Below are 17,590 nucleotides of genomic sequence, written 5' to 3'. Positions count from 1 at the left end.
AGCACAGGCTAAAACAGATGTAAGGCTGATGTTGATTTGTTAATGGAAGAACACATTATTCACTATTCAAGCTGGTATAATTATAAATGTTTTCCAGAAAGAGGGAAGGGGAAGATGGGAATATGTTTTTGCTGTTTAAACTAGAAATACAAAGATTTGGTTAGCAGTCTAAGTTACTCAGTTCCACTTCTACTCCAGCCTGTCTTCACAGACTGAAAATAACACTAAAATAACAAATCACAGCTTGGTTTGTACAATATATAAAACTGAAATAACATTCAGGACTGCATGGTTGATGGGCACATTTGATTGTGGCAAACTAAATATATTAAAAATATGCTAGATGAAATGTTAGGTTATTATTAGAGCATAAATAGAGCAATCTGCCAGCACTCCTGCTGGCAGGGAACAACAAATAAACATTCACACTGACAGACACACACACACATACACACAGATACACATCTCATCTGCATATCAGGCTGTGTCTGAGTCATAACAAATGCCAGGTCTACATAGTGCAGCAGTATGAAACATGGCCAGCGATGAGTGGAAATTCCTGCAATGTACCGTAGGTGTTTGAAGCCCTGCAGTTTATTTACTGTTCAAGGTTTTCAAGTGTCTTGTGGCGTTGCATTCTGTTAAAACATAATTGCAAAGGTGCAATTCAGTCAGAGATGTTAAGTGTAAAGTCAGAATGACTTTGGCATTACAGGATAAGATGAGTAGTGTTATATATTTTATCTGTCAGTAGTTTTAATATTATAGTTAATTTGTGTTTTTGTGTAATCTGGATTTAAGACTCATTTTCTGTGAAGCTGATCCTGGCTCAAATCTTGAAAGTAGACTTGCTAACATGGCATCTTTCGCTTTTTTTTCCTCTGTCTCATTTTTTTTAGAAGAGCAAAGAAAATTCATGTTTGAGTGTGTATTTGTAAATGTTTAAGTTTTTAAACCCTCTAAAACACTCCAGATTGTACTCATGTCCAACATCATTTAACCTCTGCAGTGAAGAAGATTCTTTCACACACTAAGAAGCACCAGTTCTAACATGTAACATACAAGAATCACAGGGGGAAACTCAGCTAAAAGACCAGGCTTTGGCATCCAAACAAAACAGCCTAAGCAATTTAGAGCATGTAACAAAAACATGAAAACAGCACTGTCCACTTTCGAACTTCTGCTTATTTCTCCACTTTAAGCAAACCACACAATGTGTCACATGAAAGAAGATTTCTGTCTCATCATTGTGTGACAAAACTAGTAAACAATAAAAAGTTATCCCTTCATTCTCCTGACTGACAATGGATAAAAGTGTTGATCATGAACATTGGCCAAGGGGTTCGTGAGATATTTACCTTCACAACACATCTATTAAAACATCTGTAAAACTGCTCAGGTTCATTTTTTTAGCTTCTGTGTTTGCACAGCTACTCGGCAGACGTTACTTTACTAATTACTAAATGAATTAGGCTGTTTTCCTCTGTTTTTTCACTGAAAGTAATTTGGTTTTCTTTTAGGAAATAACCATTTAAATGTTCTACAGTGTTACAGGTGAAATTTACTCTGTTATAATAAATATCTAGATTCTGGCACTTCTGTAGTTATCTCACATGCCTTGGCTTTCTTTTGAGTCAAATATTATACATATAGACATTATAGTAGTGAAATTATGCTTAATTTATTTTGAGTATGTCATTTCAGACAGGCAAAATAAGCTTCATGAAGACGTTAATAACTGACGTTAATAACTAGTAGTTTTGTACAGAACAGCCTACATTGATAAGAAATATAGACAACTGTCACATTAACTTATCTCTTTCTGTTTAGAATAATGTATTTAATAAATATATTATCATTTAATGTCATGTAAATACGTAAGAACGGCAGCCTCTGCAACATTGTGTAAAAACGTTTTACTTTAATAAGCTTGTATGCTTTAACTTGAAGCTTGAGTTTCCACTTTCCCCGACATGAGCTCTTTTTTTTTTAAACTCACAAAAACCAGCCACTCAATTAGTAAAACTGCCTGATCTATTCTTATATTCTCACCTCTAATATCTGTCAATCTTGGTTCTATAACCGAATTTTACACATAATGGTGTCTCTAAAGAAAAACACAGTAAAAGGTTGTTTGTTTTTTTTTTTTTGTTTCTTTTGGTCTAAATCATCCAGTTGTACAAGAATCCCTTGAAGCGTCTGTGCTGACATAGTTAAGACTCCTTTGTGTTCTTGGGTTTCTTACTCATGTCTCCTGTGTTTTTTTGTTCTTTTCTTGGAACAGATAAATGAGTTAAGCCATGTTCAGATTCCCATCATGCTTATGCCAGATGACTTCAAGGCCTATTCAAAGATTAAAGTGGACAACCATCTCTTTAACAAGTAAGGTTTTCTTTTGTCACACAAATGGCTTTGTGAAAAATGCAGACCATCTCTTTAAATGCTGAATCTACACCATCTCATAACACAATTTTGTTTTCCTAATATTTGTATGAACATAGGGAGAACATGCCCAGCCATTTCAAGTTCAAGGAGTACTGCCCTCTGGTTTTCCGAAACCTTAGGGAGAGGTTCGGAATTGACGATCAGGATTTCTCGGTAATTGAGATACTCTGCAAATATTTGTCAGTCCTTGCTTCATTACCACATCTGTATCCAATGTTTTTTTATCTCTAAATGAGTGTGAATTGGCACATGAAAGTGCATGTTACTGTACATGTGGTTTTCCAGTCAATTCATAATGTATCTGAATCTTATTTCTTACATCTTTAACCATGTGCTGTGCTAAGCACTGAAAATTAAACACAAAACAAATGGGATCAGTTATGACATGAAAACTTGCTGTGCTTTTTCCTGTTGTTGTTTGAGTCCAGTCCTTTTCTTCCTTTTTTTCCACTCTCTCCTTGTAAATCCCCCATTTCCCAGTGCAGTCAGTGAGTTGGCAGTATTTGGAGGTCATTGCGTCCCAGTGCAGTGCAGCTGTTCTTCTTACATGTTTACATTGGGGTTAAGTTGGCTGCAGAGACTGGGTAGTTGGGGATGTTAAGAAATTGAGTCATCCAAGAGAATGTAAAATTTGCTACCTTAAAATACTTTTCTGAGCAAGGTACTTGTCACATAGTTGTAAAAGTTGTTTTGTGCCTAAACCAACTAACTTAATTCTTAATATTCTGTTATTAATGACATGCTGAAGTAGCCATTAGTCTGATTGTTAATGGTAACACTACTGAATTCATCTGTAGGAGAGTAAAGTACAAATATAATAACCACTCCACATTATGTGAATCCTTAACTTTTATAGCTGTGCAACTATGCTAGTCTCAGGAAAAGGCCTTTTTAACATTACAAGAAAGTTAAACAGTCATTTTATATGTCCCTTGTCATTTTGCAATACAAGCAATAGATGTGAAGGGCTTTAAGAGAGGTGCTGGAACTGAATTCTTAGAGAATGAGGCATTGAGCCAGGGGATGCTGGGTCAGGTTACTGTTGAGCTCCAGAGTCTGGGCAGCAGCTGTTTGTGTGCAGCTTTGGGCAGGCAGCAAGCGCAAGGGTCAGAACATCATATGTTTAGACTGCAGTGTGGGAGGTGGTCAGACATAAAGAAGGTAGATCAAGGACATGCCATACTGTAAACTTTACCCAAATAAGCTGGAGGAGCAGCTGATTGAACCTTCAGTACATGAGAATGTTATCTCACATCACCTGTTTAGTCATCAGGGGCCAATATTGGTTGTGACGCTTTTTAAAATGTGCAATATAATATAAAACGTATGTGGAAACAATAGCAAAACGTTTTTTTTGGTTTTTTTTTTTTTACTTTTGTCTTCATTTTGTTTTCAGAACTCTCTGACACGCAGTGCTCCATTGAACAGTGAAGCCCAGGGACGCAGTGGCGCCCGCTTTCATACCTCTTACGACAAGCGCTATGTCATCAAGACCATCAGCAGTGAGGATGTGGCCGAGATGCATAACATCTTGAAGAAATACCATCAGGTACAAACTGATATCTAAAAATAAAAATGTGAATGAGAACTTTGATTCCTTTGTAGGGTTTTTGAAGTTTTACTTCTCATCTTCTGAATATATAAATTACGGTAAAAACGTATAGAAAACTGCAGCTATTTACACAGGTGGACTATTTTTCAGAGCTTTGTGCCCCATGGTGTAGTCTTGATATTAAATTTAATTTAATAAAAACTAAAGTTATTTATTTTGGCTATGCTGATTAATATATAGCTGCTGAGGGAAAAATCCATCATGCTTTCTTATCCATTGATCACCTCACAGTTAATCACTAAAGAAAACTCCTACAGGAGTCTTGCTGTGTTTCCTCTATTTCTTACTCACTTTTGCAGGGTCCATAAATTTGTATTCCTCGCTCTCTTTTGGTAGTTCATTGTGGAGTGCCATGGCAACACACTGCTGCCTCAGTTTCTGGGGATGTACCGGCTCACGGTGGATGGAGATGAGACCTACATGATTGTTACACGCAATGTCTTCTCTCACCGCCTTTCTGTCTACAAAAAGTATGATCTCAAGGTAGGGGGAGAAGAAAAAGGGAATGGATTAAAAAAAAATATATCTTATCTGTACAGTACTTTTATCATATTTTAATTTATCATACAAAAGTTAAAAATTGATACTTTGACAATATGGTGTTTTGTTTGATTTGTTTTTCCTTCACTCTCCCTCTCAAACACAGATCAGTATTTCATTCATATGTTTTATTTAATTTCTTGAATAATTGAGATTATATTTTTTAGGGGTCCACTGTGGCAAGAGAGGCCAGCGACAAGGAGAAGGTACAGTCAAGTGTCATGAGCCTAGACCCACACACATTTAAGCTTTATCACTGGACCATCCATTACTATTTACTCTGAAAAGAACAATAATAATAGTTTTAAAAAATGCTTTTCAGTAAAGGAAATGCATCAGACTTGTATGTAATTTTTTAAAGAAAGAATCAACAGAATCCAGTCCACACCCACCCAATTCCTCCTGATTTAAGTGTCTCGTTCAAGTGCCTCTTTAATATTTTAATAGTTCATAACTGTTTTCTATAACTTTCTTGTATTTTAGAAAATATAAAATTAACAAAAATTAAACAAATTTAATTTTCTCTTGTCTGTATTGCCATTCATAGCCTGAACGATTAAATAGGAAGTTTTTTTTGTTGTTTGTTTTTGTTTTTTATGGAATATCAGGAGACTTGTTCTTAATGGAGCAGAGACTCAAGGCTGCGCACCACTAATGTCTAAATTCTTGTTTCAGTTTGGTTTGGCGTGGGAAACAAAACTTACATGCTCAAATTCTCAGTACCATTTAACAGATACTCTCAACATGAAAAGTATCTGTCTTTTAAATAAATTAAGCAAAAACATATAATGGCTCAGATACTCTGATTGAACTACATGTCAGTGAAAAGCCATGTGGATGATTAGACGATGAGAGAGAAAACAACCTGTTTCCAGTGTTTTGAAAATCCGGCACAGCTTCAAACAATACTAAGCTCACTGTCATCACCCAAATGGACCAACACAACTTTGGTGTTTGCTTTTGTTTCTGTTTGGGTGGAAATGACAGTAGCAAATATCCATCTCCTTCAGTTAGCACCCACCTCATACCCGCCCCCCCATCCCCTTTTGAGCCACTGCACGCTATTTGTTATTTGTGTCTCTTTAATTTGCTTCATCCTCTCTAACCTTGCTTCTGCAGTTCCCCTAGCTTCCCTGCTTGCTGTCTGTGTGTGAAAGATTGATGAATTGTGTTATAAGTGTGTGTTTGGGGACATGTCCTTTGAGATTTTTTTCTTCAGTAAGATATTGGGTTTTGCTTTGTTTTTGTGTATGATTACGTTATATGTTTATGTGTCTGACTGGGCAGTGTGTATAAATGTACGAGTGCATACGAGTAAGAGGCTTGGTGTGATTGATAGTGATGGAAAAGTTGCCGTTTGATGTGAGACACTGCCTGTTTGTAGTTTTTGACTGATGGTAAACAGTCTCCTGCCAAAATCAATTGTTTTACAAAAATTGTAAGGACCTCACAGTTCATTAAGCTTCCTTATAAATCAATAACATCCTAATTGGTGGTTCACTAGACAATTTGTTGTTGTTTTTTTTGTTTTGTTTGTTTTTTTACAGGGCTTTGACCATGAATGAGGAATTCTGTTGACATTGTACCTGAACTCTGTAACTTTAGAGTGCAGAGTGTTTGTCAACTTAACAGTTAGAGAAGGAATGATTATCCATAATGCATTTTTTTTCCACCTTCATCGTATGTGTACAAACTTAGCTCTGCAGATATTCTGACCACAATTAGCTTGCCCTTAGTTTTATGAACATCATGTTTTACCAGGGCTAAATTGTGGGGCACTGGGCAGTGAAGCACAGCACACTAAGGGGAATCCCTGAACTAAATTTAGCTCTCTGCAGATGGTGGAAGAAACCAAGCATTATTGGGGTTAAGACAGTTGTTTGGAAAAACAAAGCAGCTGAGGATTTACCACATGTGAGCCCAGTATGTGACCTCTTTCTTTCTACAACACAGCTGCCTGTGAAACACTATTTACTTCTTGAAAGGAAGATTACTTAAAGTAAAACGTGGATCCATTTTTGCTTCACAATCTGAATGGAAATTTTATTCTCTAACACCAACTACCACATCTGTGACCTCACACTGGTGCGTGTTGTTTGGCTGATACACCTTTAGTGAAATGTAGCTAATAAGGAATACATAGTAACTGAAGATGAAGCTGCTCACACTATTGATATACTCACACACTGAATGCACAGTACAGCATGTGATCACGCACATTGACATCTTTAACATATCTCAAACCATTATTCTTAAAAATTGTAAAAAAAAAAAAAAAAAAAAAAGATCTGACAGTGAAATGCAGGCTTCTGCACATACATTAAGGACATGTTGAAGGCTACTTAGTTATATTGTACAAGTGTTTAATGAATAAACATGTTTCCTTCAAATCATTTTCCTTGATTCAAGTCCCATTAGTAGCATCAGTTTTCTATAGCCTTAAAGCTGACACTCACAGCAGGTGGGGAGTAAGATGAAGTGCATTGTGCAATTTGATAGAGGATGTGTTTTTTTCAGATGGTGCAATGTGTGTTTGTTTAAAGACAAATCTAAAAAGGTACATACACACAAACAACAAGCATGGCGGAGTACGCTCCTGACTGCATGGCCCTCTCCCCTTCATGCATGCATCTGCATGGTGTACAATGTTTCTCTGCATTCTTTATGAAGTGACATTATTTGTAACACATTCCGATGTGTATGAACACCAGCGTCATTCTTTTGCTCATTGTCAATACGATCTGTTCCACCCACTTACAGTATGTGACATGTATTTTTCCTTTCAGAAAATAAATTATGTGGTCCTTGTAGCTGCTGTCATGGGTTTTGGTTGTCAAACAGCAGCTGGCTTTCCTGACACGTGTCATGTATAGCTTTTTACCAAGTAAACAGTCAGTGGTTTGACAACTTTTTGCTCCAAGTTAATTTTATCTAGAGCACAAACTAGGTCCTACTAGTTTTTTGATGGGTTTGTTGCTTTATATTTTCATTCGGTCACAGTATTTGTTTTGTGACCTAGAAAATGGAAAGGTTGTGTTGTATGTCACTGAATGGCTGCCAGTGTTTGATTGGGAAAGAGAACGTCTTCAAGTCTCGTGCCAGAGAGCTTTGGCAACAGTAGTTTTTTTTTTTTATGCCGTTTCCTTAATGCAGCATCAACTGGTGACTATGTTGAAGGTACATGGCTTTAATGTGGCAATATGAATGAGTGCTAGCAGCCTAGATAATTTCTCTCCTTTATAGAATTTGCAGAGCTATAAATACACTCCACACCTAATCAGGTGTTTGGCACCATACTAGCTGATATGATATAAACTAGAGTAGTAGTTTCCTTCTCTCCTTGCACTACCAGGTTGCTTCCTTTCTGCTCATGACACCAATCTAGACGGATTTGAGTCATTTTTATTAAGAATAACTTACACGAATGACACCGAGGTGTGAAACTAACAACAAAAAATCGTTCTTTACATTAGATGTGACTGTTGGACATTGACATACACTTTCTTGACCCGGACACATTGGTGACATGTACAAACTATAGAAATCTGGATTGGTCATGCAAATCTTGCCCGTGATGCCCTTTCCAACCCTCAACCAAAAAAAAAAAAAAAAAAGAGATAAGAACACAAGTGTGCTCTGTTACATTTTAAACACTTTGCCTTTACTTCCAACTTCCTTCCTCTCTCCTTTCTTCTCTCCTCTCCTCCACCCCCACCGTCCCTCCCTCACTCCTCCTTCTCTAGCAGCCACCCCAACCAGAGGATGTGCCCCCGCGGCCCAAATCTGGTAACGTTCAGCAAAGGCTGCAAACACTGCGGATTGCCACGCGCTTTTACTGCGCCATGAAACACGTAAGAGATGTAAGAGAACCAGGGCTCATATATCAGGCATGATCTATTCAACCAATCTTATTTTATTGTAATATAAATATTTTGTTCTTTGGGTTTGTTTGTTTTTTTCTTTTGTTTTTTTCGTTCGGCTGAAACTTTCGTTTCCTCGTATTCTCCAGGCTAATAAGCTGTTATTTAAAGGCCACATTTCATCCATTTACAGTCATCTTTCACTTGGCTTGTCAGTATGTTCAGTTTTAGTTTTGCCAGACACCTCATTTTTGTTGCGACCATTCACTACATGTATCTGAAACACTGGAGAGCAAGAAATGGTAGAGTAGGGTGATGTTTTTCAGGAGAACATCCCCACTGCTACTGCTATGTTTAGGAGTGAATCTAACGTGTTACTTTGAGATAATTAGACAAACCGTAAATTACCTGTGTGAGTGAACCATGAAAAACACATGTACATGATTTGATAGTTTCTCATCCAGTGAAGAGCAGCTACTGAAGAAAAGATGGTACAGTACTTGGCCCTTGAATGCAACAGATCAAAAATGGACTAAAATTGTAGTTTAAGAGATGAGCCAAGTTGGTTAATTTTTACTGTAAGTGATCTGGTGGAAGGGCTGAGTTCAGGAGATAAGAAATCTGTGTGTATGTGTGTGTGTTTTTTTTTAAGTTTGCGGGCTTTTTTTTTCTCTCCCCAGAAGTAATCAGCTATTATGATGGCCATAATCGCTTTAGAAATACTGCTTTCAGTTTAAAGGCGGTTTGATAACTATAAGGAACTGTTAAAAAAAAAAAATCATTTAATGAGTTTTAAATTCCCAAATGTTTTGCTCTTTGTAGCAGGTTTTAATACACACTCACTGTTAATAATACAGAATTATGCACAAAGCTTTACACAGTGATATCTAATGTTGCGGTGCTAAATGGACATATTTAGTCTTGTATGTCTGTCTGGCTGTGCCACTCTGCTGGTTTACAATTACCTTAATCCAAAGAAATGAATCAGAGTTCCACATAAGATCTGCCTGAGACTGTTTTAATCACCACAACTACCAGTGCTGTCACTCGTTAGAGTAGGTCACTGTTTGTTATCCTCATTGGCTTCATGACGTGCAGTAAAGGTTGAGTAATATCCCGGTGTCATCATACCATAGATCCTACAGGAGTACAGCTTTGTCAGCAAGACATCAACATTCATTTACTAGCCAGCTGTCAGGAGAAAGAAAAGACACATGATTCATTTTTTCTTTTTTTTTTTAAGGTCATGAAGGAATTCACCTGTCACATTGCTTGGTGAAACGTATCAGCAGGTCACCCTTTCTTTTAGCCTCTCATATATATACTTCTGTTTTTTTGTTTGCCCTTTTGGTGGAGTGCATTATTCAAAAGTCAGATACGTCATCAGTGTAAAAGCAGCACTAAGTGGTGGTCCAGTTTATGAAGTCCATATACACAACTTTGCGGAGTTAAATAAATATTAAGCTAGTTAAGTGAGTTTGGCTTTGAAGTGTATGCACAGAAAGACGAATGAGTGTTAGGTTGGAGACGTCTCTAAAGGTAATGAAGCTGTTCTTTCATTTTTTTTAGGTTATATTTACTCTTTATGATCAACCTCATGTTGCTTTATCATTTCACATTTTATGTGACATTGTAATAAGTTAAACAAATTGCACATCCATATTGCACATCTCGCAAGTTGGAGGTCTATGTCTGTATGAATATATGTGCTCAAATGTCCTATTTTTGGGTGATGGGTTTCTTTGTGTAACTACGTCTTCTGTATGTGTGTTAGTGTGTCCTGTCTGAGCTTCTTCCAGCGCAGTAGAGTGCTTTTATGTGTTGCCGCTCTTCTCCTGCTGCCAGAAACATTACAGTAGCTAAACTGTCGCTGTTACCCTGCTACCTCATTTCCTGCTCTATTTTTCCTCAGTGACTCAGAAGTAGGCCCCCGCCCCTCCCCACATAACACTGCTTCCCCCTACAGGCTGCCGGCACTTAAGCAGCATAAATCTCAGTAAATTGGGCATTTAAGTAGGAAACTTATTTGTTCTGCTTGTAAGCTGAGTAGTGGGAATTCCCTTTAAAATTATGATTGCTTCATAGATTTACAACATGAAACTAATTTAAATTATTGTGCACCACATTCAAAAAACTATGGTATATAGTGAAATATGAAAAATGCAGAGGACGGATGCTTTTTGAGGTCTTTTTTTTTTTGGCTTTGAGCAGGACAAACCTTTTTTCTTTTTTCAAATAATACAAAGTGTATGGATCTACAAGATGCATTTGCAGCACAAAGTCGTGTAAATTTTTCAGAGTAAATACTTTAACTAAATCAATCAATGAACAGTAAAATATGCAAATTTTTGCATCAGATGGATCTATACTCTTCTGTGAGCATGCTGCATGCACACTATTACACAATTAAATCTTTTCAGCTTGAGAAGAGGTAAGCCTTGGTTTGGACTGACTGCTTGTACCAACTCAGACTGAATCAGCCTGGCTTATCTAGCAAACCACAGGCACAAAGCCTTGTGTGTGTGGGACAGGGTATTTCAACATGCAGGGTTGTCAGACAGTAGGATTTCTTCACACATTATTGACTCATTTCTGAGATTAATGTTAATCAGTGTTGTCGTGCCTTTTGAAATACCCCTGAACTATTTAAGTTGTACAAGACAGGAATACGCTGTTGTCTTGGGTAAAGACATGCACAGTGTATTTTATTGTTAGGGTTCTTGTAAAAAGAAATCATCAAAGAACATGGATGCTAGTGTTGTTTCCATTACGCTTTTGGAGGGTCAAAAAAATGAGTAATATTCTGATGATTTTAAGGATTGAAATAACACGAGTATTGAAGTATGAACTGATATTGATTTGTTCTAGCTTTAAAAAGACATTTGATGTTTGATTTGAACAGCAGAATTTGGTCATATTTTGCCCAGCTCTACCATGCACAGTACCATACCTTTCAGAGTTTTACTGTCTTTATCTGGCTACTAATCTCTAATGCTAATGGTCAGGCCAAGGAGCTGCCCACCTACAAGGACAATGACTTCATTAATGATGGGCAGAAGATCTACATCAATGAGGAGAACAAGAAAATGTTCCTGGAGAAGCTTAGGAAAGATGTGGAGGTATGTGATGAACATAAAGATATAGACCTGCTCTCTCAATGTTACATGACTTTTGGGTTATCTCCTCTTTCAGCTGGACTTGTTCACTCTTTACTAATACCGAATATTTGCCACTAAACTTTCCACTGAGCCTCTTCCTTATCTCTACTCTGTCTCATCTATACATTCATGTTCTTTGTCTACTTACTCTCTTCCATCGTCTTCAGTTCCTGGCCCAGCTGAAGCTCATGGACTACAGCCTGCTGGTGGGGATCCATGATGTTGAGCGGGCTGAGCAAGAGGAGGTAGAGAGCGAAGACAACGAAGCAGAAGAGGAGGGTGAGAGCGACGGAGGGGGTATTGGGACACCCCCCGACAGTCCCAGCAACACCCTCGACAGCACCAAGCCTCTGTCACCTGGAGAGTTTGATCCCACTATCGATGTCTATGCCATCAAAAGCAACGATAGTGAGTGACCCTCTGCAGGGGGCTTTCTGGTTTCTGGTACAAATCTTGGACTGTGTGGGTTGCATAAAAAAAAAATAGTACTGACATCTCCCCCTACTGGATGCTATTTAAACATTTCAGTGAGATTACAAATGTGCTGTAATCAGTTTCTCCTTTTTTCTGATGCTGCCATGCAGAGGCATACAGCCTAACTTAGATGGATTTCTCTTCAAATAACAGGTGCTCCACGGAAGGAAGTATATTTCATGGCTGTCATAGACATCCTGCAGCATTATGATGCCAAGAAGAAAGCTGCCCACGCTGCCAAAACCGTCAAGCATGGGGTATGTAGGTTCATACAAGACCTATTTAATATGTAGTTTAAAAAGTTCTGGCATCTTAATGTGAAGTGTTTAAAATAACTAACGTCTAAGTAGCACTAGTACAAAATTAAGCTTGCCATATTCCCTACTTAACTTACCAACATTAATGCATGCATGAACACAAGCAAATTATTGGGTCTCTTTTGGTATTTAACTTAACATGCTATAATCTAAAATGTCAAAAACGAAAGCAATTATCCTTATTCTCCATCACAAACTCTACTCTGGAAGATAAATGTGTTGCAAAAAGCTTATATGATGAAAAGCTGGATGTAGATTATTCAAAGGAACTGCCCAATGTTTTTCCATCATTGTTTATATCCTGTGAAAATTATTGTCTCTTTTTCCTCTGCATAAAAAAATGTTACATCATGTTGTGCTAAATGCCAACAGTCTGATGTCAATGTCACCTTTTTGCTTTTTTGGGGTTTTATATATGCAGGCCGGAGCAGAGATTTCCACGGTGAACCCAGAGCAGTATTCCAAGAGGTTTTATGATTTCATCACCACCATCCTGTCATAGCCTCCAGGAGCAACGTGGGGGGCACAGAGGCACATGGGAAAGGGAGGGCAAGTGGAGAGTAGGGTGGAGAAGAGAAGTGATGGAGAGGAAAACAACGGAGAGGTTGAATTAATAAGGTGCTGTGGTGGCTTTGTGTCGCTCTCCCTCATCCATCCTGGTCATCTCCTCTCTCTTTCAGTGGGGTGCCACACTCTGCAGCTAAACAAAACATTGTTCGTTTACATTTAACTTCTCTCTTGAGTTCTGTTCATGTTACTTTAAGGTTTTTCAAAGCAAATGTCCAAGTCATTACATTTTTTTTTCATACAGATTTTTGTTAATCGGTATTAATGTGGGAATTGGTTTTGGGGTTATTTGTGTGTGTGTTTGTTTTTTTAGTTTTTCATTAACCCCATTCCAACATTCAGCCCCTGCATTGTTTTGTTTTTTTTCCATTATATGTTTTTATTTCTCATTTTACTCATGATGTATTTTGGGAGATTAGAGAAGGTTGTGAAGTGTATTTAGAGCGAGGACAAGCCAAACGAAGAGGTCGGATTACATCACAAAGGTCCTTCTTGCAACGACAATGCTTGAGAAAGAAACGAAGAGGAAGTTTGTGTTGAGCCTTGCCTAATGCAATTGCTTCATTTCAGGAAGTAGGAAGCAGTCTTCCAAATATTATACAAGTATTCAGCCAAACCAATCTTCCCATTTTGGGTTCTTCTTCTATCTTACACCTTCCACACGTTTCCCTTTCCCATCTGCGTACGCCTGTTCAGAGCTTCTGGGTTATTCTCCTTCCATGACACACCTTATTGGCTAAGTTATGCTTGTTTACACCTCCGTGTCTCAGTGTTTTGTCTTTGTGATGCACAGTGATTTGGAATGATAAAGGGAGGGATGCGTCTCTTTAAGATGATAAGAGGGATTTGGGTGCACAACGTCTTTCCTGTTGTTCACTCTGAAAATGTTGTTGGGTTTTGGTTCCTGCAGAGAATGGCCCAGAAGTCATGTTTGACTCCTTACTGTGATATCTTCACACGGTTTTGTCAAAGTGAAACATCAACAGCCCTTAAGTTTCTGTTGCCAAGAGCACCTTATGAGAAAATCTAAACTGTTGCACTTTCATTTGTTCTTAAGAGCTATTGTGTTACATTTGCAGCAACAAAGAAGAAGCGAAGCTTGACTCTTTAGAATTGAATTGTAGAAGCCTGATCTCATATTCTGTCTTCCCCACAATTCCCCACCCATTTCATCTTATTGTTTTTGTTGTTGTTGTTGTTGTTGTTTTATTGGGATTGGTTGGGAAGAATTTACTGCAATAAACTTTCCATCCTTTCCAAATCCTTTGAGAAGCGCTCTGCAGCGTCGTGGCGGCGGGTTTTGGGTGAGCAGGCAATAATATGACTGTGCTTGTGCGTTCAGGGCTTACAGAAGGCAGTTTACCTCCAACATCGTACCAGCACACACCCAGTGATGGTGAAAGGTGTGTGTGGCAGTGTTCAAAAGTTGTAAAGGGGCAGGAAAAATGAGGAAGAGGGAGGTAGACAAGAGTAGCAGCAGATATGCGTTAAGTCATTAACACAAACAGCATCATTCTTTAACCTCATTACGAGTCTGTTACTCATTATTTGTGTTTTATTGTTGACTTTTTTAATGTGGATTCTCTGTGTATTAATTTGGTTTTTATGAATTTTTTTTTTGTTTTGTTTTGTATATTTTGCACAAGAGGAAAGGAACCAAATGTTACGAATATGACCCCACTTAGTCGATACAGTTTTGACAAGGGAAATGCAATATACTTGTGTGTATGTGAGAAAAGTTGTTTTGGGGTTGTTGTTTTTTTTTGCGTGTGACATTGTGTTTCGCCTCCGGATAACCAACTAAAACAAGCAAAGTCCTTCGTCTTGACTCCTCTAATCCATGCAAAAAGCTTCCATCACAGTATGTTTGTTTGGATGTCATAGATTATATTCACATTTATATTTTTTACATTGGATTGTAATCTTGAAATATAGTCGTATTTAAAAACAGAAAATAGAAAAAAAAAAACAAGGAGGCACCCTTTGGAATGAGTGATGGTGCTGTTGTATTGAAGATTAATGGTGTTTGGATTTTTACAATTTATAGGTGTCCATTAAAACTATTTTAAAAAAAATTGCATGTCACAGGACAAAGTCTCCTTTACCCTCCTTTAATCTGTGTTCTCCATGTTCTCCTCCACTTTGACCACATTGAAATAGTCCCTACCATGCTTTAAGTAATTGTTTTTCATTGTATACACTGTGCAAAATGTGTGCCTTTATACTCCAAATTATTTAATTTTATATTTTGTAATTTTTTTTAAACAAATGTAAAAGGTTATTTTAATAATAGGGTATTTACTTCATTGTATTTTCCACATTTTTTGCTCACCCAACCCTACTCAGTCCTCCCCCACCTCATCCCCTCTGTGTTTGGATTTTTTTCTTGTCATGCAGTCAGTTGAATAAAATCATTCCAATGATTGTCATAAAGTGAATAATATGAAGACGTTTGGTTTGTTTGGGTTGTGTAAATGTAAATCCGTAATTGTTATTTAGAGTACGCAGACATCCCCTTTTCCTTTCCGCTCAGGCTGGAGACTTGTCTGCTCTCCTTCACCCTCTGTTGGTTGATGCTGATCCTGCTTTTATTACAAAATGTGAGTGTATGTGAAAGTGCTTTGTGGGGTGTGTACACCGTGGTTGTGTTTTGTGCTCATCTCTATAATGGATGACTTCTACCAGCTCAGGGGTCTGACAGCATGTCATCACCATTACCAACCACATATGCAGTCAAATGAGATTTTATTTCTTTCCATCTTTTGTCTATGATCATCTTCTTGTCCCATGATAGTGGTTAGTGGATATCTGTGTCTTTTCTCTGTAAATGGGCTGTTTTTGTTTGTTTCCACATGCAGTAGCTCCAAATGTACTTTGTACATTGTGTCATAAAGAAGGAAGAAAAAAACAAGGGAAATGAGGGAACCAAATCATCGTCTCATCTGCCTTGCTGTTTTTTTTTTTTTTTTGCCCCAAAGACATTTTTGTGCAAACGGTTGGGTGAGCTTTTCATTCTGGTCCTTGTATATCAACTGTGAAGACGGTCAAGTCAGGCTCTGTAACAGGTGACAACACACACCCTGCTGCTGTACCTGAAATGAATGAGTCCTTGCTTGTGTGACTTCTGTCATCAAGAGCTTCACTAGTCAACCTGCTGCCACCATCAGCTTGCCAAAAGCATTTCTCAACAGTTGGAACTACCCCACATGAGCTTGAAGAACATGTATAATGTCTAATATTTCTTTTTAACTAAATGTGTTTTTTGTCTTTTTTTTTTTTCTGTTTTATTTTTTCTGTAGTAGACAGAATGAGGTGTGCAGTGCTTGAACGTGTCCAAAGTTATGGGAAACAGCCCTGTGTTGATATGGTTTTCAAGCTCAAGGTGAAATGAGATTACAAATGCAAACGACTGAAGACAAGGTGTCATCTGCTGATGTGGGGCAGATTTCTCTGGCTTTAAAGATGAAAAGCCACAAACTTTATGGACAAACATTCTTTCAGTGGTACTAAAAATAAAAAACCTGAATCCACTGAATTGACATGAGGCACTGCCCCACACCTGCAGTTTTCTTTGGTTTCACACAGCCTCTAATGCTTCTAAGACTCCCACTAAAACACTTGAGTAATGTTTAAAGCATAACTGTGTGAGAGTGTGGGTGTGAGTGCATGTTTGTGTATTGCTGTCTGACAACATTTGATGAGTGTTTTCCCTCTGTCGCAAGAGAGGCCAAAATATTATGTGTTTTAATGTTCTTCACATTTAATGACAATAATAATAATTCACTCCATTCCACGAGCGTTCACTCAAACCAATTAAAGCACTTGTTCTGCTTAACTACCTAGAATGGGTTTTTTGTTGTCCACACTGTCATATATGTCAACAGCGCTCTTTTATACATTAAAAATAAATAATAAATATATACACAAAAAACGCACACAGTAAAAGGCATGAGGAGCAGCGCGATAGTCTGCAAAATAAGATGGAATAAATAAAGCAGCTCAGTCTTTTTGTGGATTTTTTTTTCTTCAAAGAAGTTTGATTTGCAGATCCGTCCTGTGATTGAGCACTTCTGCCACCAGCAGTTAAATAACCAAAGTAGGTTTTTTCGCTCTGACTTTAAAATGCAGTCTATATATATATATATATATAGGCTATATATATTTAGTTTTTTATGGATAACGTCGCGCTGTGAACGAGAGGCTACGTGGTGCAATGACGTGCAAAAAAAATATTTAGATGTCTGCATAGTTCCTTTTATTATTATTATTATTATTAAAGTGTTTGGTGTTAAAAGAGAAATACGTCATTTTTCACAGCAGCCTCTGCATGTCTACATTTATGAAAAAAGCTAACATCCGACTTTTACCTCAGCTCACTTTTGAAAATAAAAAATAAATTCCAATAAAGATTTTTTTATTGGAAAAATAATTAAATAAATATCTCTGTATATATATATATATATATATATATATATATATATGTGTGTGTGTGTGTGTGTGTGTATTATTTATTTATTTATTTATTAATTAATAGGTAGAGAGGTAGGTTAAATGAAATTCTCTCGTTTCTCAAATTCTAACCTTACGTGTAATTTCAGTGGCTTTGCTCATTACCAA

General features: G+C 37.5%; 1 protein-coding gene across 3 annotated transcripts in view; it reads left to right on the top strand.

Annotated features, from left to right (window-relative positions):
- pip4k2aa (phosphatidylinositol-5-phosphate 4-kinase, type II, alpha a) overlaps window positions 1-15,369 on the top strand; it is a 31,095-nt gene extending 15,726 nt beyond the window's left edge. The window contains exons 2-11 of one of the 3 annotated variants that reach the window (XM_041969049.1): window positions 2,285-2,382; window positions 2,502-2,598; window positions 3,842-3,994; window positions 4,394-4,540; window positions 4,765-4,803; window positions 8,341-8,448; window positions 11,463-11,576; window positions 11,783-12,023; window positions 12,243-12,346; window positions 12,828-15,369. In XM_041969049.1, coding sequence (XP_041824983.1) covers window positions 2,285-2,382; window positions 2,502-2,598; window positions 3,842-3,994; window positions 4,394-4,540; window positions 4,765-4,803; window positions 8,341-8,448; window positions 11,463-11,576; window positions 11,783-12,023; window positions 12,243-12,346; window positions 12,828-12,908 — 1,182 coding nt within the window. In that variant the 3' untranslated portion in view covers window positions 12,909-15,369. Of the gene's footprint in view, window positions 1-2,284; window positions 2,383-2,501; window positions 2,599-3,841; window positions 3,995-4,393; window positions 4,541-4,764; window positions 4,804-8,340; window positions 8,458-11,462; window positions 11,577-11,782; window positions 12,024-12,242; window positions 12,347-12,827 lie in introns of all 3 variants that reach the window. The other 2 variants (XM_041969048.1, XM_041969050.1) reach the window with 2 other exon arrangements.
- The last annotated feature ends 2,221 nt before the right edge of the window (window positions 15,370-17,590 follow it).

The sequence above is a fragment of the Melanotaenia boesemani genome, chromosome 18, assembly GCF_017639745.1.
Source record: "Melanotaenia boesemani isolate fMelBoe1 chromosome 18, fMelBoe1.pri, whole genome shotgun sequence".
In the NCBI taxonomy this organism is placed as follows: domain Eukaryota; kingdom Metazoa; phylum Chordata; class Actinopteri; order Atheriniformes; family Melanotaeniidae; genus Melanotaenia; species Melanotaenia boesemani.
Note: the sequence above shows the minus strand (reverse complement) of the source record. Positions and strands in the feature narration are given on the sequence as shown.